At 42.3% G+C, this 26,098-nt stretch overlaps 1 protein-coding gene across 1 annotated transcript; it reads left to right on the top strand.

Moving 5' to 3' along the window:
• LOC306919193 (ARF GTPase-activating protein GIT1-like) lies at positions 1-25,863 on the top strand (the record flags this gene model as incomplete). Its single annotated transcript, XM_079532015.1, has 5 exons — positions 1-624; positions 15,250-15,383; positions 18,202-18,314; positions 19,320-19,425; positions 25,777-25,863. Coding segments are annotated over exons 1-5 (501 nt in total), but the record flags the coding sequence as incomplete, so codon positions are not given.
• Between the last annotated feature and the right edge of the window lie 235 nt (positions 25,864-26,098).

The raw sequence follows: 26,098 nt of genomic DNA, 5'->3' as shown, positions 1-26,098 counted from the left end.
AATGGTGAAAACACTGTGTTTATAGAGACACTGTTGATTCCTTTAGTTTTTAATTGAAGAACCACCACCGGGAGGAGGGGGTTTTGGGACTATAGCAGGCCGACAGAGAGGAGCGGACTGGCGGACTGAAATAGCTGCAGCAGCCGGTCCTCTGGGGGAGCAGAGAGACCCCGGAGAGAGCCGAGGAGGGAGGCTTCTATTCCGGGGAGGTTGAGAGGGGATTGTTCGGGGAAGGAAGGAGAGAGAGAGAGAGAGAGAGAGAGAGAGAGAGAGAGAGAGAGAGAGAGAGAGAAAAACAGACGAACCTCCATCATTGATTCCATCACCGCTAAACATCCAGCAGGCAGTCCGCTAGACCCGCGGGGCAGCAGCCGGAGGAAAGCAACCGACCGCCGGGTGAAGTGAAGCGGCGGTGCAGCGGAGGAGCCTCAGGCCGACCTCCAGCCACCTCGGCCCGGGCAGCGGCGGAGCCTCAGGCCGACCTCCAGCCACCTCGGCCCGGGCAGCGGCGGAGCCTCAGGCCGACCTCCAGCCACCTCGGCCCGGGCAGCGACATCACCATCATGTGCTCCAGCAGGAATAAGCTCCAGAGAACGGAGGTCTGCGCCGACTGCAGTGCGTCAGGTAGGACCACCACCACCACGGACCACCACCACGGACCACCAGTCCACCACACCAAGCATGAATTAAATCAATACAGAAAACGTACAATAATACAGGGGGGAAAAAGGCTTATTTAAAGCGTTCCTTTTGAACAGAGCCATGGTTAATTGGATCGGATGATGGGAGAGGAGAGAGAGGGTTGTGAGGCCGGGGCTGCTGTCACTGTCAGCCGGGCAGAGGGGCTAGGAGAGCGGCCTGGGTGGGGAGACAGCTCCCCTGGTTCTTTACAACCAGGAGGCCGGGGCTGCTGTCACTGTCAGCCGGGTAGAGAGGCTAGGAGAGCGGCCTGGGAGGAGAGGAGAAGCCGCTAGCTTCCTCTGGTTCTTTACAACCAGGGGCCCGGGGCTGCTGTCACCGTCAGCCGGGTAGAGGGGCTAGGAGAGCGGCATGGGAGGAGAGGAGAAGCCGCTAGCTATAGCGTCCTGCTCTGGTTCTTTACAACCATAGATGGACTCCCATTTATTTTAATTTCATGTTACTTTTCATGTCGCATGATGTCACACATACATGTAGTAAATTACTATTATGTTTTGTTTTAATATTTTGGGTGGAATTATAATAACGTTTATTAATTTATATTCCTCAAATAAAGAGTGTTGTAACTCATACAGTCATTCAGACAGCCTGAAGACAACATTATACATGGATAATTAGTATTTATTAAAATTTGTATTTGACTATATAAGCTCTGCTGCTCTGACATTTACACGTGTGTGTGTGTGTGTGTGTGTGTGTGTGTGTGTATACTAGTTATAAGGTTATTTCTAAATAACGGTGTGTTATTGTTTTTGGTTCTTCAGGCACACAGTTAGCTTAGCTTAGCTTAGCTAGCGTTAGCCACCTATAGCAAGCGTTGTTGTTGTTGTTGTTGTTTTGGTCTGATATTAAAGAAAAAACAAACAACATGGAGTTGTTTTAGTTCTTCGTTGTAAACAAAACGTTATGAATTAATTAAGACTGTTCAGTTGTTCCTCTGTTTGTTTGTTGTTGGTTTTAGCTAAAGCTAACTCCAGCTAGTTAGCATGTTGAGCTAAAGCTAACTCCAGCTAGTTAGCATGTTGAGCTAAAGCTAACTCCATTATTATGACCATCAGTGTTGTGTTGCTGCTGAGTTAGCATGTTGAGCTAAAGCTAACTCCAGCTAGTTAGCATGTTGAGCTAAAGCTAACTCCATTATTATGACCATCAGTGTTGTGTTGCTGCTGAGTTGAGCTAAAGCTAACTCCAGCTAGTTAGCATGTTGAGCTAAAGCTAACTCCAGCTAGTTATTATAGCCATCATCAGTGTTGTTTATTCTGCTGAGTTAGCATGTTGAGCTAAAGCAGTGATTCTCAAGGTGGGCCCGGGGACCCCCGGGGGTCCATGGATGGGTTCCAGGGGGTCCATGAGGCATGGGTTCCAGGGGGTCCCCAGCTCTGAGCTGTGGACCACAGCTAGGGGTCCCCAGCTAAATGTGTTACTATTCAAAAATATATTTGTTGTGTTGTAATTTGTTATTGTATATTTGTGATTGTGTTACTGTGTGTGTGTGTGTGTGTGTGTGTGGAGAGAAAGAAAGAGAGAAAAAATAAAAATGTAAAGTTAAAATATGATTGTGTTGGGGTTCAAATCTGATTGTGTGTGTGGTAGTTAAAATGTGATTATTTTGGGGGGTCCCCAGTTAAAATGTGATTATTTTGGGGGGTCCCCAGTTAAAATATGAATGTTTGGGGGTCCCCAGTTAAAATATTATGTTGGGAGGTCCCCAGTTCAAATATGATTATGTTTGGGGGTCCCCAGTTAAAATATTATGTTGGGAGGTCCCCAGTTGTTGGAAGGTCCCCAGTTAAAATATGATGTTGGGAGGTCCCCAGTTAAAATATGATGTTGGGAGGTCCCCAGTTAAAATATTATGTTGGGAGGTCCCCAGTTCAAATATGATTATGTTTGGGGGTCCCCAGTTCAAATATGATTATGTTTGGGGGTCCCCAGTTAAAATATTATGTTGGGAGGTCCCCAGTTGTTGGAAGGTCCCCAGTTAAAATATGATGTTGGGAGGTCCCCAGTTAAAATATGATGTTGGGAGGTCCCCAGTTAAAATATGATGTTGGGAGGTCCCCAGTTAAAATATTATGTTGGGAGGTCCCCAGTTAAAATATGATGTTGGGAGGTCCCCAGTTAAAATATTATGTTGGAAGGTCCCCAGTTAAAATATTATGTTGGAAGGTCCCCAGTTAAAATATTATGTTGGGAGGTCCCCAGTTAAAATATTATGTTGGAAGGTCCCCAGTTAAAATATTATGTTGGAAGGTCCCCAGTTAAAATATTATGTTGGGAGGTCCCCAGTTGAAATATTATGTTGGGAGGTCCCCAGTTGAAATATTATGTTTGGGGGTCCCCAGTTAAAATATGATGGTCCCCAGTTAAAATGTAATAAACGTATGCCAATGAAGCCAATTTAATTGGATTTTTTAATTTGGTCTTGTCTCTAAAGTGTAGTTGTTTATTGTCTCCACCAGGCCGAAGGCATGGGAGAGAGTATGTATGTCTCCACCAGGCCAAAGGCATGGGGAGAGAGTATGTTTTGCACTCCGTCCGTGTGTGTGTGTGTGTGTGTGTGTGTGTGTGTGTGTCCGTCCTTCCTTCCTTCCTTCATTCCGTCCTTCCGTCCGTCCATTATCAGCTAATCTCCGGCACCGTTGGCCCGATCCATGCCAAACTGTGCACACACACTCCCTGGATGCCAACAACGAACCTCTGCCCCAAATATTCTTCAATGGCCTGTTATAGCGCCACCATGAGGCCGATTTAGGCAAAACACATTTCTGTACATTACTCGTACACATTTTATCCATACATCACACAATTCGGTATACACTATCTTCATAGTCATGTGATCAACACGGATCTGCACCATTTCCCATCTTCCATCCTGATTGGCTAAGATTGGCTTCCAAAGCTCACATGATTGCTCCGTTTCGAACAAAATGTCGCAAATCACAAACACAGTGTGCAATTTCCGTGAAATTATACACGCACATTTCCACTAGGCCGAGGACGACATGCCACTCATTCTTTTCCAAATCAGCCTCATGGTGGCGCTATAACAGGCCAATTCCTGTTTTTAGCTATAACTGCATCGATCTGTATACAACTTATGTATGTGCACTCCCTAGAGGCCATGGAAAAACATTGTCTCTGCATCCCTCCACATCTACCGGTTATAGCGCCACCATGAGGCCGATTTCTGCAAAACACATTGCTTATGTTAGTCGCACAGATTTCATCCAAATCTCACGCAAATCGGTACACATGATCTCTGTAGTCATGTGAACAAGACAGTCTGTTGGATTTCTCAGATTCTACACTGATTGGCTAACATTGCCTTCCAAAGTTTTCAGGAGTGGCCCGTTTTGTTCAAAATGCTGCACATGTCCTGCTCATCCAGAATTCTATCCTCAGAGATGCTATGAGTGATCTGGCTCTGCATTTCCTCAACAAAAGAACATTGTTGCAAAAAACAAACAAACAAACAAACATGTTTATATTACTCCTAAACATTTTGCCAAACATCTCACACAGTCCTATCCTCCTGGTGGAGACCTGTGCCCAGAAGGGCACTTTTTCTAGTTTGCACTCCGTCCGTGTGTCCGTCCGTCGTTCCGTCCGTCCGTTATCAGCTAATCTCCGGCACCGTTAACCCGGTCGATGCCAAACTTTGCACACACACTCCCTGGATGCCAACGATGAACCTCTGCTCCATATTTTCCAGAACGGCCTGTTATAGCGCCACCATGAGGCCGCTTTTCACATTTTTTACCTAAAACTGCACCAATCTGCGTGAAACATTGCATGCACACTCCCTAGAGGCCAAGGACAAACCTTTGACCTGTATTTTCCGCATCTGCCTTTTATAGCGCCACCAGGAGGCCGACTTTTGTAAAACACATTTTTTGATATTACTCCTCCAGATTCTGTCCAAAAATCTCACAAATCGTTAGACAGTATCTCTATAGTCATGTGCTCAAGTCGGATCTGTCTGATATTTCATATTCCATCCTAATTGGCTATAATTGGCTTTCAAAGTTTGCAAGATTGCCCCATTTTGAACAAAAGCCTCAAATCATGAACGCAGCGTGCAATTTACGTGAAATCTTTCCCACATTTTCTTACTAGGCTGAGGAATATATCCCACCCTTTTCACATTGGCCTGTTATAGCGCCACCAACAGGTTGATTTTTGCAAAACGTAAATGTAACGTAAACAAAATGTAAAATGCCTCAAATCATCCAATTTCCATCAAAGGCGTATGAAGAAATGGCACCCTTTTCACATTGCCCTATTATAGCGCCACCAGGAGGCCACCACCTGACCTGCCCTGGTGGAGACCTGTGCCCCGAGGGGCACTTTTTCTAGTTTGGGCTTGTTTCTAAAGTGTAGTTGTTTATTTGGGCTTGTTTCTGAAGTGTAGTTGATTATTTGGGCTTGTTAGTGTGGTTGCCCAGACTATTGTAATTGTAACACTTTATTATTGTGGGCTCGCAACAGCGAGCACACACTAGTTATTGCCAGTTTATATTTATTGTGGGCTCGCAACAGCGAGCACACACTAGTTCTTGCCAGTTTATATTTATTATTGTGGGCTCGCCTCAGCGAGCACACTATTGTTATCCACAGATTTCATTCTTCGAACCGCTACTACTTTCACACACTTTATGCTAGAAATTTAGTTCAAACTTCAAACTGTTCAGCTCTTTGCAGTTATGTGTGCTTGCATTTTTATTTTTACAATTGTTTATACTTTTTTAACTTTTTAACTTTTTACATTCTTTATAATGAGAGTCGATGGAAGAAAGGTCCCATTTTTTGTGCTCTAATTACTCCGTCATACTTTCACTTTGAAACTCCATTCAAACTTTAAAATGTTCATCTATCTTTGAATTTTCATTGGTGAAAACGTTGTTTTGAAAAAGTTTATACCTTTTTAGATATTTAACTTTATTTATAATTCTCCTCTCCCATAGACAATGCATGGGATTTTATCCCAAATCAACCTCACTTTTGCAGCCTCATTACTCTGGCATAGTTTGTCGTAGAAACGTGATTTAAACTTTAGCAAGCTCACACGACTTTGGACTTTCTCGTGGTTCAAACCGTATTCGAATACGTTACAGGTTTTTTCCGAAGTCGCAGTTCAATCGCAGGCCGTTTGGCATAATTAGTGCCCGCTTAGAGTGCCGGGCCTTGTAGACTAGAGGGTGGAAACTGAAATTCTTTCCTTGGAAATTTACCAAACAAATTGTCGTCCCGGCCAAAATATTCACTTTAGACGCATGTTCTTTGGTCATTGTGTAGCCACACCCCCAAAAATCATTTTCTACAACAAACGGTTACATTTTTTTGCTTTTGTGGCGCCCCCTATGGATGAAAATGTAATTGATTTTGGCTCTGGGTTGATTGAACCACACGCAACCTGTGATTCAAATTTGGGATGGATTGGACATTCCATTCGTGATTTGCGGCAATGTTTGTAAAATAGGCCCCTCCTACTAACATTGGTTGGACGATTATGGCCGAACAGTACGAACTATCATAATTCGGTCTGTGGTGTTTTAATGGGATAGGTCCAGAGTTCATTGGTGCCAATTTGTGTGAGATTTGGACAAAATCTCTAGGTGGAAGAGCAAAAAGTGTGTTTTGAAGAAAATTCAAATTTGGTGGAAATTCTTCCGAGGTGCCAATTTGCATGGCCTATATGCGGAGATGCGTCATGACCCAAAGAATCCATGGAAAAAATAATTTTGATTTTACAACTTACGGTTCAAGAGTTATAGGGACAATTGTAAAGTGGGCTGTTATAGCGCCACCATGAGGCCGACTGATGTAATTCCTTTTCAATACATTTTCATAATTATTATGAACCTCCCCCCCAAGTCTCGTAAATATGGCGCTTATACGGTCTCCAAGGGGAAAGAAATACTTGCATTGGATCCATTATTGTGGGCTCGCCTCAGCGAGCACACTATTGTTATCCACAGATTTCATTCTTCGAACCGCTACTACTTTCACACACTTTATGCTAGAAATTTAGTTCAAACTTCAAACTGTTCAGCTCTTTGCAGTTATGTGTGCTTGCATTTTAATTTTTACAATTGTTTATACTTTTTTAACTTTTTAACTTTTTAACTTTTTACATTCTTTATAATGAGAGTCGATGGAAGAAAGGTCCCATTTTTTTTGTGCTCTAATTACTCCGTCATACTTTCACTTTGAAACTCCATTCAAACTTTAAAATGTTCATCTATCTTTGAATTTTCATTGGTGAAAACGTTGTTTTGAAAAAGTTTATACCTTTTTAGATATTTAACTTTATTTATAATTCTCCTCTCCCATAGACAATGCATGGGATTTTATCCCAAATCAACCTCACTTTTGCAGCCTCATTACTCTGGCATAGTTTGTCGTAGAAACGTGATTTAAACTTTAGCAAGCTCACACGACTTTGGACTTTCTCGTGGTTCAAACCGTATTCGAATACGTTACAGGTTTTTTCCGAAGTCGCAGTTCAATCGCAGGCCGTTTGGCATAATTAGTGCCCGCTTAGAGTGCCGGGCCTTGTAGACTAGAGGGTGGAAACTGAAATTCTTTCCTTGGAAATTTACCAAACAAATTGTCGTCCCGGCCAAAATATTCACTTTAGACGCATGTTCTTTGGTCATTGTGTAGCCACACCCCCAAAAATCATTTTCTACAACAAACGGTTACATTTTTTTGCTTTTGTGGCGCCCCCTATGGATGAAAATGTAATTGATTTTGGCTCTGGGTTGATTGAACCACACGCAACCTGTGATTCAAATTTGGGATGGATTGGACATTCCATTCGTGATTTGCGGCAATGTTTGTAAAATAGGCCCCTCCTACTAACATTGGTTGGACGATTATGGCCGAACAGTACGAACTATCATAATTCGGTCTGTGGTGTTTTAATGGGATAGGTCCAGAGTTCATTGGTGCCAATTTGTGTGAGATTTGGACAAAATCTCTAGGTGGAAGAGCAAAAAGTGTGTTTTGAAGAAAATTCAAATTTGGTGGAAATTCTTCCGAGGTGCCAATTTGCATGGCCTATATGCGGAGATGCGTCATGACCCAAAGAATCCATGGAAAAAATAATTTTGATTTTACAACTTACGGTTCAAGAGTTATAGGGACAATTGTAAAGTGGGCTGTTATAGCGCCACCATGAGGCCGACTGATGTAATTCCTTTTCAATACATTTTCATAATTATTATGAACCTCCCCCCCAAGTCTCGTAAATATGGCGCTTATACGGTCTCCAAGGGGAAAGAAATACTTGCATTGGATCCATTATTGTGGGCTCGCCTCAGCGAGCACACTATTGTTATCCACAGATTTCATTCTTCGAACCGCTACTACTTTCACACACTTTATGCTAGAAATTTAGTTCAAACTTCAAACTGTTCAGCTCTTTGCAGTTATGTGTGCTTGCATTTTTATTTTTACAATTGTTTATACTTTTTTAACTTTTTAACTTTTTAACTTTTTACATTCTTTATAATGAGAGTCGATGGAAGAAAGGTCCCATTTTTTTTGTGCTCTAATTACTCCGTCATACTTTCACTTTGAAACTCCATTCAAACTTTAAAATGTTCATCTATCTTTGAATTTTCATTGGTGAAAACGTTGTTTTGAAAAAGTTTATACCTTTTTAGATATTTAACTTTATTTATAATTCTCCTCTCCCATAGACAATGCATGGGATTTTATCCCAAATCAACCTCACTTTTGCAGCCTCATTACTCTGGCATAGTTTGTCGTAGAAACGTGATTTAAACTTTAGCAAGCTCACACGACTTTGGACTTTCTCGTGGTTCAAACCGTATTCGAATACGTTACAGGTTTTTTCCGAAGTCGCAGTTCAATCGCAGGCCGTTTGGCATAATTAGTGCCCGCTTAGAGTGCCGGGCCTTGTAGACTAGAGGGTGGAAACTGAAATTCTTTCCTTGGAAATTTACCAAACAAATTGTCGTCCCGGCCAAAATATTCACTTTAGACGCATGTTCTTTGGTCATTGTGTAGCCACACCCCCAAAAATCATTTTCTACAACAAACGGTTACATTTTTTTGCTTTTGTGGCGCCCCCTATGGATGAAAATGTAATTGATTTTGGCTCTGGGTTGATTGAACCACACGCAACCTGTGATTCAAATTTGGGATGGATTGGACATTCCATTCGTGATTTGCGGCAATGTTTGTAAAATAGGCCCCTCCTACTAACATTGGTTGGACGATTATGGCCGAACAGTACGAACTATCATAATTCGGTCTGTGGTGTTTTAATGGGATAGGTCCAGAGTTCATTGGTGCCAATTTGTGTGAGATTTGGACAAAATCTCTAGGTGGAAGAGCAAAAAGTGTGTTTTGAAGAAAATTCAAATTTGGTGGAAATTCTTCCGAGGTGCCAATTTGCATGGCCTATATGCGGAGATGCGTCATGACCCAAAGAATCCATGGAAAAAATAATTTTGATTTTACAACTTACGGTTCAAGAGTTATAGGGACAATTGTAAAGTGGGCTGTTATAGCGCCACCATGAGGCCGACTGATGTAATTCCTTTTCAATACATTTTCATAATTATTATGAACCTCCCCCCCAAGTCTCGTAAATATGGCGCTTATACGGTCTCCAAGGGGAAAGAAATACTTGCATTGGATCCATTATTGTGGGCTCGCCTCAGCGAGCACACTATTGTTATCCACAGATTTCATTCTTCGAACCGCTACTACTTTCACACACTTTATGCTAGAAATTTAGTTCAAACTTCAAACTGTTCAGCTCTTTGCAGTTATGTGTGCTTGCATTTTTATTTTTACAATTGTTTATACTTTTTTAACTTTTTAACTTTTTAACTTTTTACATTCTTTATAATGAGAGTCGATGGAAGAAAGGTCCCATTTTTTTTGTGCTCTAATTACTCCGTCATACTTTCACTTTGAAACTCCATTCAAACTTTAAAATGTTCATCTATCTTTGAATTTTCATTGGTGAAAACGTTGTTTTGAAAAAGTTTATACCTTTTTAGATATTTAACTTTATTTATAATTCTCGTCTCCCATAGACAATGCATGGGATTTTATCCCAAATCAACCTCACTTTTGCAGCCTCATTACTCTGGCATAGTTTGTCGTAGAAACGTGATTTAAACTTTAGCAAGCTCACACGACTTTGGACTTTCTCGTGGTTCAAACCGTATTCGAATACGTTACAGGTTTTTTCCGAAGTCGCAGTTCAATCGCAGGCCGTTTGGCATAATTAGTGCCCGCTTAGAGTGCCGGGCCTTGTAGACTAGAGGGTGGAAACTGAAATTCTTTCCTTGGAAATTTACCAAACAAATTGTCGTCCCGGCCAAAATATTCACTTTAGACGCATGTTCTTTGGTCATTGTGTAGCCACACCCCCAAAAATCATTTTCTACAACAAACGGTTCCATTTTTTTGCTTTTGTGGCGCCCCCTATGGATGAAAATGTAATTGATTTTGGCTCTGGGTTGATTGAACCACACGCAACCTGTGATTCAAATTTGGGATGGATTGGACATTCCATTCGTGATTTGCGGCAATGTTTGTAAAATAGGCCCCTCCTACTAACATTGGTTGGACGATTATGGCCGAACAGTACGAACTATCATAATTCGGTCTGTGGTGTTTTAATGGGATAGGTCCAGAGTTCATTGGTGCCAATTTGTGTGAGATTTGGACAAAATCTCTAGGTGGAAGAGCAAAAAGTGTGTTTTGAAGAAAATTCAAATTTGGTGGAAATTCTTCCGAGGTGCCAATTTGCATGGCCTATATGCGGAGATGCGTCATGACCCAAAGAATCCATGGAAAAAATAATTTTGATTTTACAACTTACGGTTCAAGAGTTATAGGGACAATTGTAAAGTGGGCTGTTATAGCGCCACCATGAGGCCGACTGATGTAATTCCTTTTCAATACATTTTCATAATTATTATGAACCTCCCCCCCAAGTCTCGTAAATATGGCGCTTATACGGTCTCCACAAAAAAAAAAACATTCACTCCCTGCCTCCTTCTGGAATAAGCTAGACTTGAACCAACAACCTCTGGCACAAGGGGCCAGGGCTCTGCCCACTGGGCCACTGAGCACTCTCCCCTCTTTATATTTAATAGTTACTATGAGGTGGGAGGTGGTGATCAGTGGCCATTGCACTTAATCCAAAACTACTTTTACAAAGGCTCGCCTAGGCCAAAGCGACACTCCTCTCCACACCCAGCCTGTATCACCCAGTCAGAACCTTTTTTTTCTACAAAAGACACCGCAAGGATTCACATAATGTATGCCCGAAGGGCTACAATAAGCAATTAAAAAGGGTACTTTTGACTAGCCAAATTGTTGCCCAGGTGGGAGGGACCAAAAAAAACCACTTGCCCACTCACTCCCTGTATACTTTTGGGAAAATGTGGGAATCGTACCACAGACAATCGGCTCACTGGACCAGCACACTAGCTAACTGAGCTAACAGAGGACATGTGAGGATTGTGCTCTTTCTCCCTAGGACAATCAAAAAATCTCCCAGGAAAAAAATGAAAAAAAATCAACCATAAAACTAGACTCAAATGTTAGGAAGGGACAAGAGATAGAGTCAATTTCTACATCCGGTGTTCGTTTGGACATTGTTTTATTTGAGAATGGCACTTATCTGTTCTTTCCATTCATTTTCTACATCCGGTGTCTCTACAATCTTAGACCGTTATCAATAATCATTGTGCTTTTATAGATAGGCCTATATGCCATTTGACCCTTTATTACATGTAAAAGTATGCTATTTAATACAATTTCTGTTAAGCTCATTAATGCTTTTATATTTATGCTCCATTTTTTTTTACCCTTTCTTAATTAATCAAGAATACATTGTAAAGCATTATTCATACATTACAAATCATTAGTAGACACAGTTATAACTTTACTTACTTTATTCTGCAACTTTTTGGGCATCATACTACTTCCACATACTTTATGCTAGAAATGTAGTTCAAACTTCAACATGTTCCGCTTTATGCAGTTATTTATGCTTATATTATTATTATTTTTTAAATGTTATACTTTTTAACTTTTTGTACTTTTTTCCAGTGTTCAGACTTGGTGGGTGGTCCCACAGACACAGCTATAACTTTATACATTGCGTTTTTAGCGAGCCCACGCAGTTTCTACAGGAACTGCTTTCTAGTTCTTCTACTTCCAATTTCCGCCCTTTTTTTCGTCCTCCTACTACTTTCACACTCTTTATGCTAGAAATTTAGTTCAAACTTCAAACTGTTCAGCTCTTTGCAGTTATGTGTGCTTGCATTTAGATTTTTACAATTGTTTATACTTTTTTAACTTTTAAACTTTTAATTTTTTTTACATTCTTTATAATGAGAGTCGATGGGAGAAACGTCCCATTTTTCACAGTTGACTTTTTTGTGCTCTTATTACTCTGTCATACTTTCACTTTGAAACTCCATTCAAACTTTAAAATGTTCATCAATTTTTGAATTTTCATTGGTGAAAAAGGTTTTTTGAAAAAGTTTATACTTTTTAAAATATTTAACTTTATTTATAAAATCTTTCTCTCATAGACAATGTATGGGATTTTATCTCTAAATCAACCTCACTTTTGCAGCCTCATTACTCTGGCATACTTTGTCGTAGAAACGTGATTTAAACTTTAGCTAGCTCACACGACTGTGGACTTTGTCGTGGTTCAAACCGTATTCGAATATGTTACACGGTTTTTCCGAAATCGCAGTTCAATCGCCCAATCAGTGTCCCCTTAGAGTGCGGGGCCTCCTTGAGTAGAGTGTGGAAACTGAAATTCTTTCCTTGGAAATTTACCAAACAAATTGTCGTCCCGGCCAAAATATTCACTTTACACAGATGTTCTTTGGTCATTTTGTAGCCACACATGTCCTCTTTCACACAATGTAACCACCAAAGCACAGATACATACAGAATGTGAACTACAGCCTTTTAAGTGACACAAATACAGTCAAGCTGCCCATTGACCTCCATTGTATAATTCTTACGAGGAAAGTATCGTGAAGACAATTCTTAACTCGCTCTTATAACCACATTTTCGATCGTACCAACACCACCATCGCACATGTTGTACCTCAATGTCTCAGGCCACTCAAAGTGAAAATAATATTTGCATTCGACTTTTACTTTTTGCGATAGAGCAATTTGTTCGGGCATAGGTTTTTCCCTATTCAGGCCCATTGAAATCTCCCAGTCATAGTGAAGCACTGTTTTACTCTCCCACAGCTGAGACATATAAGGGCTTAATTACAGGGCTGACATTAGAGTTACAAGATCTCAATGAGTTGCTCTGCGAAACCTTGTGAGCTTGTAGGTCTGCTATTTGTGCAGTCACAGACACACGCATGCATACGCACGCACGCACGCACGCACGCAGCTTGTAGATTTGCTATTTGTGCAATTAGGCTCTACGCACAGAGTCACAGACACACGCATGCATGCACACGCACACGCACGCACGCACGTGCACACGCACGCACACACACACACACGCACACACACACACACACACACACACACACACACACACACACACACACACACAAAAACCCTGTCTTTTGCTTGCAGCATGCTACAGTCTTGCAATTTGCTCCATGGGCTTAGACCACCAATAGGAGCACGCTGTACTTAATTAATTGCTTAAGCCCCGCCCTTCTGTCTTCCCATTGGCTGGCCTTTACACAGCTCTAACTTTTGTTTGCAGCATGATACAGTCCTGAAAATTTGTTTATGGACTTACACCACCAATAGGAACACTAATATAAACTTTTTTTTTTTTTAACTTTTTTTTTTAAACTTTTTTTTTTTTAAACTTTTTTTTTTAAACTTTTTTTTTTTTTAAACTTTTTTTTTTAAACTTTTTTTTTTAAACTTTTTTTTTTTTAAACTTTTTTTTTTAAACTTTTTTTTAAACTTTTTCTTTTTTAAACTTTTTTTTTTTAAACTTTAAAAAAAACTTAAAAAAGAAAACTTAAAAATGAAAAACCAGTGTTCAGACTTGGTGGGTGGTCCCACAGACACAGCTATAACTTTATACATTGCGTTTTTAGCGAGCCCACGCAGTTTCTACAGGAACTGCTTTCTAGTTCATGCATATTATTATTCCACTAACCTTTTGTTTGACGCACTACTCCTCCCACAGTTTTGACTGTACGCACTTGAGCCATATCTCAAATTGACCGGCTTCATCGGGAAGGATGTGCTTGTATTTTTTTAAGAGAAATGTTGTATCGTTTAATTGATATTAATTTATTAGTGAATACAATTTCCCCATTGACATGAATGGGAAAATGCGATTTTTCGCATTTTCTCACATTCAAGTATTTTTTCCTCAGAGACTGTAAGCACTATAGTTACAAAACTTGGAGGGTAGGTTCATAATAATTACTAAAATTAATCAACTTATAATGTTATCGGTCGGCCTCATGGTGGCGCTATAACAGCCCACTTTACGTTTTGACTTATAACTCTTGAACCGTAGGTCGTAAAATCAAAATAATTTTTTTCCCTGACTTCCTTGGGTCATGACGCATCTCCCCATATAGGCCACGCCCATTTGCGTCATGATAGATTTTCCGCCATTTTGAATTTTCTCCAAAACACACTTTTTGCTGCTCCTTCTACAGATTTTGTCCAAATCTCACAAAAATCAGCACACATGATCTCTGGACCTATCCGATTAAAACACCATCGGCATAATTTTGGTAGTGCATATCGTTCGGCCGTAATCGTCGTCCGAAGTTAGTAGGAGGGGCCTATATCACAAAAATGCCATAAATCACGAACGGAATGTCCAATCCATCCCAAATTTGAATCACATGTCCGGGGTGGTTTAATCAACCAAAAGCCAAAAGCAATTCCATTTTCATCTATAGGGGGCGCCGCAAATGCGAAAACTTGATTTTTTGGGGATAAATACCCTCCGAATTACTTGCGCATGATCGCAGGGGTGAAGCGACATTGTAATTGGCTGGCAATATCAGTGGGAGGGGCATATGTAAGCCACTGCGGCAACCACACTTTGCAATTTTTTTAAATTGCGACCTTTCTAGTTTCTAAAGTGTAGTTGTTTATTTGGTTTTGTTTCTAAAGTGTAGTTGTTCATTTGGTCTTGTTTCTAAAGTGTAGTTGTTTATTTGGTTTTGTTTCTAAAGTGTAGTTGTTTATTTGGTTTTGTTTCTAAAGTGTAGTTGTTTATTTGGTTTTGTTTCTAAAGTGTAGTTTATTTGGGCTTGTTTCTAAAGTGTAGTGGTTTATTTGGTCTTGTTTCTAAAGTGTAGTTGTTTATTTGGTCTTGTTTCTAAAGTGTAGTTGTTTATTTGGTCTCGTTTCTAAAGTGTAGTTGTTTATTTGGTCTTGTTTCTAAAGTGTAGTTGTTTATTTGGTCTTGTTTCTAAAGTGTAGTTGTTTATTTTGGCAACCTATCCTGATTCCTGACGAGTTTCTCTCTCTCTCTCTCTCTTGCTGTGTGTCTCTGTGTCTCTCTCTCAGATCCGGGCTGGGCGAGCATCAACAGAGGTGTTCTGGTGTGTGATGAGTGCTGCTCGGTGCATCGCAGTCTGGGACGACACATCTCCATCGTCAAACACCTGCGACACAGCGGCTGGCCCCCCGCCCTGATACAGGTAACATAGACCCCGCCCTGATACAGGTAAACATAGACCCCGCCCCCCTCCCTGATACAGGTAACCATAGACCCCACCCCCCACCCTGATACAGGTAACATAGACCCCGCCCTGATACAGGTAACATAGACCCCGCCCTGATACAGGTAACATAGACCCCGCCCCCCTCCCTGATACAGGTAACCATAGACCCCGCCCCCCACCCTGATACAGGTAACATAGACCCCGCCCCCCTCCCTGATACAGGTAACCATAGACCCCGCCCCCCACCCTGATACAGGTAACATAGACCCCGCCCCCCACCCTGATACAGGTAACATAGACCCCGCCCTGATACAGGTAACATAGACCCCGCCCCCCACCCTGATACAGGTAACATAGACCCCGCCCTGATACAGGTAACATAGACCCCGCCCCCCACCCTGATACAGGTAACATAGACCCCGCCCCCCGCCCTGATACAGGTAACATAGACCCCGCCCCCCACCCTGATACAGGTAACATAGACCCCGCCCCCCACCCTGATACAGGTAACATAGACCCCGCCCCCCACCCTGATACAGGTAACATAGACCCCGCCCCCCACCCTGATACAGGTAACATAGACCCCGCCCCCCACCCTGATACAGGTAACATAGACCCCGCCCCCCACCCTGATACAGGTAACATAGACCCCGCCCCCCACCCTGATACAGGTAAACATAGACCCCGCCCCCCACCCTGATACAGGTAACATAGACCCCGCCCCCCACCCTGATACAGGTAACATAGACCCCGCCCCCCACCCTGATACAGGTAACATAGACCCCGCCCCCCGCCCTGATACAGGTAACATAGACCCCCACCTTAAAATATACACCCTAACATAGACCCCCACCTTAAAATATACACCCTAACTCAGACCCCCACCTTAAAATATACACCCTAACTCAGACCCCCACCTTAAAATATACACCCTAACTCAGACCCCCACCTTAAAATATACACCCTAACACAGACCCCCACCTTAAAATATACACCCTAACTCAGACCCCCACCTTAAAATATACACCCTAACTCAGACCCCCACCTTAAAATATACACCCTAATGCAGACCCCCACCTTAAAATATACACCCTAATGCAGACCCCCACCCTAAAATATACACCCTAACTCAGACCCCCACCTTAAAATATACACCCTAACTCAGACCCCCACCTTAAAATATACACCCTAATGCAGACCCCGACCTTAAAATATACACCCTAACTCAGACCCCCACCTTAAAATATACACCCTAATGCAGACCCCCACCTTGAAATATACACACCTGAGACACAGCGGCTGGCCCCCTGCGCTGATACAGGTAACAGACCCCCACCCTAAAATATAAGACTGATCCCTGCTACAGGTAAATACAGACCACAGGCAGACCCTGTGTGCTAACGTGGCTAACACTGTGTTTCGGATGGTAACGGGCTATCTATGTGCTAACGGTGCTAACTCTAATGTGTTTCAGATGGTCCAGACGTTAGCAGCTAACGGTGCTAACTCCATGTGTTACAGATGGTCCAGACGCTAGCAGCTAACGGTGCTAACTCCATGTGTTACAGATGGTCCAGACGTTAGCAGCTAACGGTGCTAACTCCATGTGTTACAGATGGTGCAGACGTTAGCAGCTAACGGTGCTAACTCCATGTGTTACAGATGGTCCAGACGCTAGCAGCTAACGGTGCTAACTCCATGTGTTACAGATGGTCCAGACGTTAGCAGCTAACGGTGCTAACTCCATGTGTTACAGATTGTGCAGACGTTAGCAGCTAACGGTGCTAACTCCATGTGTTTCAGATGGTCCAGACGTTAGCAGCTAATGGTGCTAACTCCATGTGTTACAGATTGTGCAGACGTTAGCAGCTAACGGTGCTAACTCCATGTGTTACAGATTGTGCAGACGTTAGCAGCTAACGGTGCTAACTCCATGTGTTTCAGATGGTCCAGACGTTAGCAGCTAATGGTGCTAACTCTAATGTGTTTCAGATGGTGCAGACGCTAGCAGCTAACGGTGCTAACTCCATGTGTTTCAGATGGTCCAGACGTTAGCAGCTAACGGTGCTAACTCTAATGTGTTTCAGATGGTGCAGACGCTAGCAGCTAACGGTGCTAACTCTAATGTGTTTCAGATGGTCCAGACGTTAGCAGCTAACGGTGCTAACTCCATGTGTTTCAGATGGTGCAGACGCTAGCAGCTAACGGTGCTAACTCCATGTGTTACAGATGGTGCAGACGCTAGCAGCTAACGGTGCTAACTCCATGTGTTACAGATGGTGCAGACGCTAGCAGCTAACGGTGCTAACTCCATGTGTTACAGATGGTGCAGACACTAGCAGCTAACGGTGCTAACTCCATGTGTTACAGATGGTGCAGACGCTAGCAGCTAACGGTGCTAACTCCATGTGTTACAGATGGTGCAGACGCTAGCAGCTAACGGTGCTAACTCTAATGTGTTACAGATGGTGCAGACGCTAGCAGCTAACGGTGCTAACTCCATGTGTTACAGATGGTGCAGACGCTAGCAGCTAACGGTGCTAACTCCATGTGTTACAGATGGTGCAGACACTAGCAGCTAACGGTGCTAACTCCATGTGTTACAGATGGTGCAGACGCTAGCAGCTAACGGTGCTAACTCCATGTGTTACAGATGGTGCAGACACTAGCAGCTAACGGTGCTAACTCCATGTGTTACAGATGGTGCAGACGCTAGCAGCTAACGGTGCTAACTCCATGTGTTACAGATGGTGCAGACGCTAGCAGCTAACGGTGCTAACTCCATGTGTTACAGATGGTGCAGACACTAGCAGCTAACGGTGCTAACTCCATCTGGGAACACAGCCTGTTGGATCCCGCTCAGATCCAGAGCGGACGACGGAAACCAAACCCTCAGGACAACGCCCAGTAAGAATGCTTTAACCTTTGACCTTTATACACTGTGGACCAATCAGAGCGTAAAGCGGGGCTCCTGGTCGCTAGGCAACACATTTCTGGAGCCGCCGATCTTTAGAGCCGTTTATCTCTGAATTACCTTGAGGTCCTAGCTCTGCTTGAGCTGGTTGAACAACGCGCCGATGTGCTCAATGTTGTTACCGCACGGTTAAAATATGAATGCTTCTGAAGACTCTTAACACATTATGAATTATATATATATATATATATATATATATATATAAAGTGTCTCTCTCTCTCTCTCTCTCTCTCTCTCTCAGTAAGGTAATGTCTCTCTCTCTCTCTCTCTCTCTCTCTCTCTCTCTCTCTCTCTCTCTCTCTCTCTCTCTCTCAGTAAGGTAATGTCTCTCTCTCTCTCTCTCTCTCTCTCTCTCTCTCTCTCTCTCTCTCTCTCTCTCTCTCTCTCTCTCTCAGTAAGGTAATGTCTCTCTCTCTCTCTCTCTCTCTCTCTCTCTCTCAGTAAGGTAATGTCTCTCTCTCTCTCTCTCTCTCTCTCTCTCTCTCTCTCAGTAAGGTAATGTCTCTCTATCTCTCTCTCTCTCTCTCTCTCTCTCTCTCTCTCTCTCTCAGTAAGGTAATGTCTCTCTCTCTCTCTCTCTCTCTCTCTCTCTCTCTCTCTCTTCTCTCTCTCTCTCTCTCCTCTCTCTCTCTCTCTCTCTCTCAGTAAGGTAATGTCTCTCTCTCTCTCTCTCTCTCTCTCTCTCTCAGTAAGGTAATGTCTCTCTCTCTCTCTCAGTAAGGTAATGTCTCTCTATCTCTCTCTCTCTCTCTCTCTCTCTCAGTAAGGTAATGTCTCTCTCTCTCTCTCTCTCTCTCTCTCTCTCTCTCTCTCTCTCTCTCTCTCAGTAAGGTAATGTCTCTCTCTCTCTCTCTCTGTGTATAGTAACCCTATGTCTCTCTATCTCTCTCTCTCTGTGTATAGTAACCCTATGTCTCTCTATCTCTCTCTCTCCCCAGCACAGTGAAGTCAGAGTTCATCAGATCAAAGTACCAGATGTTGTCGTTCGTCCACAAGCTGCCATGTCGAGAAGACGACGGGGTTACCGCCACGGACCTGAGCAAGGTGAGGAGAGGGTTAATAATGACCTGAGAGGGTTAATACTGACCTGAGAGGGTTAATACTGACCTGAGAGGGTTAATACTGACCTGAGAGGGTTAATACTGACCTGAGAGGGTTAATACTGACCTGAAGGAGTTAATACTGACCTGAAGGAGTTAATACTGACCTGAAAGACTTAATACTGACCTGAATGAGTTAATACTGACCTGAGAGGGTTAATACTGACCTGAAGGAGTTAATACTGACCTGAAGGAGTTAATACTGACCTGAAGGAGTTAATACTGACCTGAAAGACTTAATACTGACCTGAATGAGTTAATACTGACCTGAGAGGGTTAATACTGACCTGAAGGAGTTAATACTGACCTGAAGGAGTTAATACTGACCTGAGCGGGTTAATACTGACCTGAAAGGGTTAATACTGACCTGAAGGAGTTAATACTGACCTGAAAGGGTTAATACTGACCTGAAAGGGTTAATACTGACCTGAAAGACTTAATACTGACCTGAAGGAGTTAATACTGACCTGAAGGAGTTAATACTGACCTGAAGGAGTTAATACTGACCTGAAAGACTTAATACTGACCTGAAGGAGTTAATATTGACCTGAGAGGGTTAATACTGACCTGAAGGAGTTAATACTGACCTGAAGGAGTTAATACTGACCTGAGAGGGTTAATACTGCCCTGAAAGGGTTAATAGTGACCTGAAGGAGTTAATACTGACCTGAAAGGGTTAATACTAACCTGAGAGGGTTAATACTGACCTGAAGGAGTTAATACTGACCTGAAGGAGTTAATACTGACCTGAGAGGGTTAATACTGCCCTGAAAGGGTTAATAGTGACCTGAAGGAGTTAATACTGACCTGAATGAGTTAATACTGACCTGAGAGGGTTAATACTGACCTGAAGGAGTTAATACTGACCTGAAGGAGTTAATACTGACCTGAGCGGGTTAATACTGACCTGAAAGGGTTAATACTGACCTGAAGGAGTTAATACTGACCTGAAAGGGTTAATACTGACCTGAAAGGGTTAATACTGACCTGAAAGACTTAATACTGACCTGAAGGAGTTAATACTGACCTGAAGGAGTTAATACTGACCTGAAGGAGTTAATACTGACCTGAAAGACTTAATACTGACCTGAAGGAGTTAATATTGACCTGAGAGGGTTAATACTGACCTGAAGGAGTTAATACTGACCTGAAGGAGTTAATACTGACCTGAGAGGGTTAATACTGCCCTGAAAGGGTTAATAGTGACCTGAAGGAGTTAATACTGACCTGAAAGGGTTAATACTAACCTGAGAGGGTTAATACTGACCTGAAGGAGTTAATACTGACCTGAAGGAGTTAATACTGACCTGAGAGGGTTAATACTGCCCTGAAAGGGTTAATAGTGACCTGAAGGAGTTAATACTGACCTGAATGAGTTAATACTGACCTGAGAGGGTTAATACTGACCTGAAGGAGTTAATACTGACCTGAAGGAGTTAATACTGACCTGAAAGGGTTAATACTGACCTGAAGGAGTTAATACTGACCTGAAAGACTTAATACTGACCTGAAGGAGTTAATACTGACCTGAGAGGGTTAATACTGACATGAGAGGGTTAATACTGACCTGAAGGAGTTAATACTGACCTGAAGGAGTTAATACTGACCTGAGAGGGTTAATACTGACCTGAAAGGGTTAATACTGACCTGAGAGGGTTAATACTGACCTGAGAGGGTTAATACTGACCTGAAGGAGTTAATACTGACCTGAAGGAGTTAATACTGACCTGAGAGGGTTAATACTGACCTGAAGGAGTTAATACTGACCTGAAGGAGTTAATACTGACCTGAGATGGTTAATACTGACCTGAAAGGGTTAATACTGACCTGAAGGAGTTAATACTGACCTGAAAGCTGTAATACTGACCTGAAGGGGTTAATACTGACCTGAAGGAGTTAATACTGACCCGAAGGAGTTAATACTGACCTGAGAGGGTTAAAACTGACCTGAAAGAGATAGTTAATACTGACCTGAAGGAGTTAATACTGACCTGAAGGATTAATACTGACCTGAGAGGGTTAATACTGACCTGAGATAGTTAATACTGACCTGAAGGAGTTAATACTGACCTGAAAGAGAGAGTTAATACTGACCTAATACTGACCTGAAAGAGAGAGTTAATACTGACCTGAAGTAGTTAATACTGACCTAAAGGAGTTAATACTGACCTGAGAGGGTTAATACTGACCTGCGAGGGTTAATACTGACCTGAAGGAGTTAATACTGACCTGAAGGAGTTAATACTGACCTGAAAAGGTTAATATGGACCTGAAAGGGTTAATACTGACCTGAAGGAGTTAATACTGACCTGAAGGAGTTAATACTGACCTGAGAGGGTTAATACTGACCTGAGAGGGTTAATACTGACCTGAATGAGTTAATACTGACCGGAGAGGGTTAATACTGACCTGAAGGAGTTAATACTGACCTGAAGGAGTTAATACTGACCTGAAGGAGTTAATACTGACCGGAGAGGGTTAATACTGACCTGAAGGAGTTAATACTGACATGAAAGGGTTAATACTGACCTGAAGGAGTTAATACTGACCTGAAGGAGTTAATACTGACCTGAGAGGGTTAATACTGACCTGAAAGGGTTAATACTGACCTGAAGGAGTTAATACTGACCTGAAAGGGTTAATACTGACCTGAGAGGGTTAATACTGACCTGAAGGAGTTAATACTGACCTGAAGGAGTTAATACTGACCTGAGAGGGTTAATACTGACCTGAAGGGGTTAATACTGACCTGAAGGGGTTAATACTGACCTGAAGGGGTTAATACTGACCTGAAGGAGTTAATACTGACCTGAAGGAGTTAATACTGACCTGAGAGGGTTAATACTGACCTGAGAGGGTTAATACTGACCTGAAGGAGTTAATACTGACCTGAAGGAGTTAATACTGACCTGAAAGGGTTAATACTGACCTGAAGGAGTTAATACTGACCTGAAAGGGTTAATACTGACCGAAGGATTTAATACTGACCTGAAGGAGTTAATACTGACCTGAGAGGGTTAATACTGACCTGAAGGAGTTAATACTGACCTGAAGGAGTTAATACTGACCTGAGAGGGTTAATACTGACCTGAAGGGGTTAATACTGACCTGAAGGAGTTAATACTGACCTGAGAGGGTTAATACTGACCTGAGAGGGTTAATACTGACCTGAAGGAGTTAATACTGACCAGAGAGGGTTAATACTGACCTGAAGGAGTTAATACTGACCTGAGAGGGTTAATACTGACCTGAAGGAGTTAATACTGACCTGAAGGAGTTAATACTGACCTGAAGGAGTTAATACTGACCTGAGAGGGTCAATACTGACCTGAGAGGGTTAATACTGACCTGAAGGAGTTAATACTGACCTGAAGGAGTTAATACTGACCTGAAGGAGTTAATACTGACCTGAAGGAGTTAATACTGACCTGAAGGAGTTAATACTGACCGGAGAGGGTTAATACTGACCTGAAGGAGTTAATACTGACCTGAAGGAGTTAATACTGACCTGAATGAGTTAATACTGACCTGAATGAGTTAATACTGACCTGAGAGGGTTAATACTGACCTGAAGGGGTTAATACTGACCTGAGAGAGTTAATACTGACCTGATAGGGTTAATACTGACCTGACCTGAAAGGGTTAATACTGACCTGAAGGAGTTAATACTGACCTGAAAGCTGTAATACTGACCTGAGAGGGTTAATACTGACCTAAAGGAGTTAGTACTGACCTGAAGGAGTTAATACTGACCTGAGAGGGTTAATACTGACCTGAAGGAGTTAATACTGACCTGAAAGGGTTAATACTGACCTGAAAAGGTTAATACTGACCTGAGGAGTTAATACTGACCTGAAGGGGTTAATACTGACCTGAAGGGGTTAATACTGACCTGAATGAGTTAATACTGACCTGAAGGGGTTAATATTGACCTGAAGGAGTTAATACTGACCTGAAAGGGTTAATACTGACCTGAAAAGGTTAATACTGACCTGAGGAGTTAATACTGACCTGAAGGGGTTAATACTGACCTGAAGGGGTTAATACTGACCTGAATGAGTTAATACTGACCTGAAGGGGTTAATATTGACCTGAAGGAGTTAATACTGACCTGAAAGGGTTAATACTGACCTGAGGAGTTAATACTGACCTAAGAGGGTTAATACTGACGTTAAATGGTTAATACTGACCTGAAAGAGTTAATACTGACCTGAAAGGGTTAATACTGACCTGAAAGGGTTAATACTGACCTGAAGGGGTTAATACTGACCTGAAAGGGTTAATACTGACCTGAAGGGGTTAATACTGACCTGAAGGAGTTAATACTGACCTGAGAGGGTTAATACTGACCTGAAAGGGTTAATACTGACCTGAGAGGGTTAATACTGACCTGAAGGAGTTAATACTGACCTGAAGGAGTTAATACTGACCTGAGAGGGTTAATACTGACCTGAAAGGGTTAATACTGACCTGAGAGGGTTAATACTGACCTGAAGGAGTTAATACTGACCTGAAGGAGTTAATACTGACCTGAGAGGGTTAATACTGACCTGAGAGGGTTAATACTGACCTGAAGGAGTAAATACTGACCTGAGAGAGTTAATACTGACCTGAGAGGGTTAATACTGACCTGAAGGAGTTAATACTGACCTGAATGAGTTAATACTGACCTGAAGGAGTTAATACTGACCTGAAGGAGTTAATACTGACCTGAAAGAGTTAATACTGACCTGAAAGAGTTAATACTGACCTGAAAGAGTTAATACTGACCTGAGAGGGTTAATACTGACCTGAGAGGGTTAATACTGACCTGAGAGGGTTACTACTGACCTGAGAGGGTTAATACTGACCTGAAGGAGTTAATACTGACCTGAAGGAGTTAATACTGACCTGAAGGAGTTAAGAGTTAATACTGACCTGAAATAGTTAAGAGTTAATACTGACCTGAAGGAGTTAATACTGACCTGAAGGAGTTAAGAGTTAATACTGACCTGAAGGAGTTAATACTGAACTGAAAGAGTTAATACTGACCTGAAGGAGTTAATACTGACCTGAAGGGGTTAATACTGACCTGAGAGGGTTAATACTGACCTGAAGGAGTTAATACGGACCTGAAGGAGGTTATACTGACCTGAGAGGGTTAATACTGACCTGAAGGGGTTAATACTGACCTGACACGGTTACTAGTGACCTGAGAGGGTTAATACTGACCTGAAGGAGTTAATACTGACCTGAAAGAGTTAAGAGTTAATACTGACCTGAAAGAGTTAAGAGTTAATACTGACCTGAAAGGGTTAATACTGACCTGAAGGAGTTAATACTGACCTGAAAGAGTTAAGAGTTAATACTGACCTGAAGGAGTTAATACTGACCTGAAAGAGTTAAGAGTTAATACTGACCTGAAGGAGTTAATACTGACCTGAAAGGGTTAATACTGACCTGAAGGAGTTAATACTGACCTGAATGAGTTAATACTGACCTGAAGGGGTTAATACTGACCGGAGAGGGTTAATACTGACCTGAAGGAGTTAATACTGACCTGAAAGGGTTAATACTGACCTGAAGCAGTTAATAATACACTCAGTGGTGTGAAATAAATAATTATATATATTCATAGATTTGCACCACAGTTTCACTGTTTTTCAAAACAAATAGCAGATCTACAAGCTCGTAACGTGGCACTCGGTGCCGCTCTACGAGCTTGTAGATCTGTTTTTTTTCAACAGCTAAAGTATAACATAATGCTTAAAACATGCACCCAAAGGGGTTCCCGTCCTGAATGGGTTAAAAAGGAAATGGGCAGCATTAAAAATGTCCAAATACAAGTTCAAAACATGCAACAAATTAATACCAAAAAACTAAAATACACCACTTAAAATTAATGCTGAACTACTAAAACACACCATTTATCATTTATTAAATCATAAAATACACCATTTATCATGCAAACAATTTAACAACATGTAACATACAAACAATTCCCTCAAAATACCAATATTACAATATGAAGAAAATTCTCTCTCTCTCTCTCTCTCTCTCGCTGTGTCTCTCTATCTCTCTCTCTCTCTCTCTCTCTCTCTGTCTCTCTCTCTCTCTCTCTCTCTCTCTCTCTCTCTCTCTATGTGTCTCTCTCTCTCTCCATGTCTCTCTCTCTCTCTCTCTCTCTCTCTCTCTCTCTCTCTGTCTATCTCTCTCTCTCTCTCTCTCTCCATGTCTCTCTCTCTCTCTCTCTCTGTGTCTCTCTCTCTCTCTCTCTCTCTCTCTCTCTCTCCCTCTCTATGTCTCTCTCCCTCAGCAACTCCACTCCAGCGTGAGAACAGGAAGTCTGGAGACGTGTCTGAGGTTGTTGTCTCTGGGAGCGCAGCCCGGCTTCTTCCACCCGGTAAACCTGTCTGTCTGTCTGTCTGTCTGTCTGTTCAAATAATATATGTCTGTATTGTATACTTTTATGAATACAATACGGGTTAATACTGACCTGAGAGAGTTCCCCGTACCCCTAGGGTGTTCCCCCTCCCAGGGTGTTCCCCCTCCCAGGGTGTTCCCCGTACCCCCAGGGTGTTCCCCGTACCCCCAGGGTGTTCCCCCTCCCAGGGTGTTCCCCGTACCCCCAGGGTGTT

This window comes from Electrona antarctica (assembly GCF_951216825.1).
Source record: "Electrona antarctica genome assembly, contig: scaffold_51, whole genome shotgun sequence".
In the NCBI taxonomy this organism is placed as follows: Eukaryota; Metazoa; Chordata; class Actinopteri; order Myctophiformes; family Myctophidae; genus Electrona; species Electrona antarctica.
The sequence above is the reverse complement of the archived record's forward strand: the minus strand, read 5'-3'. Positions and strand labels throughout refer to the sequence as shown.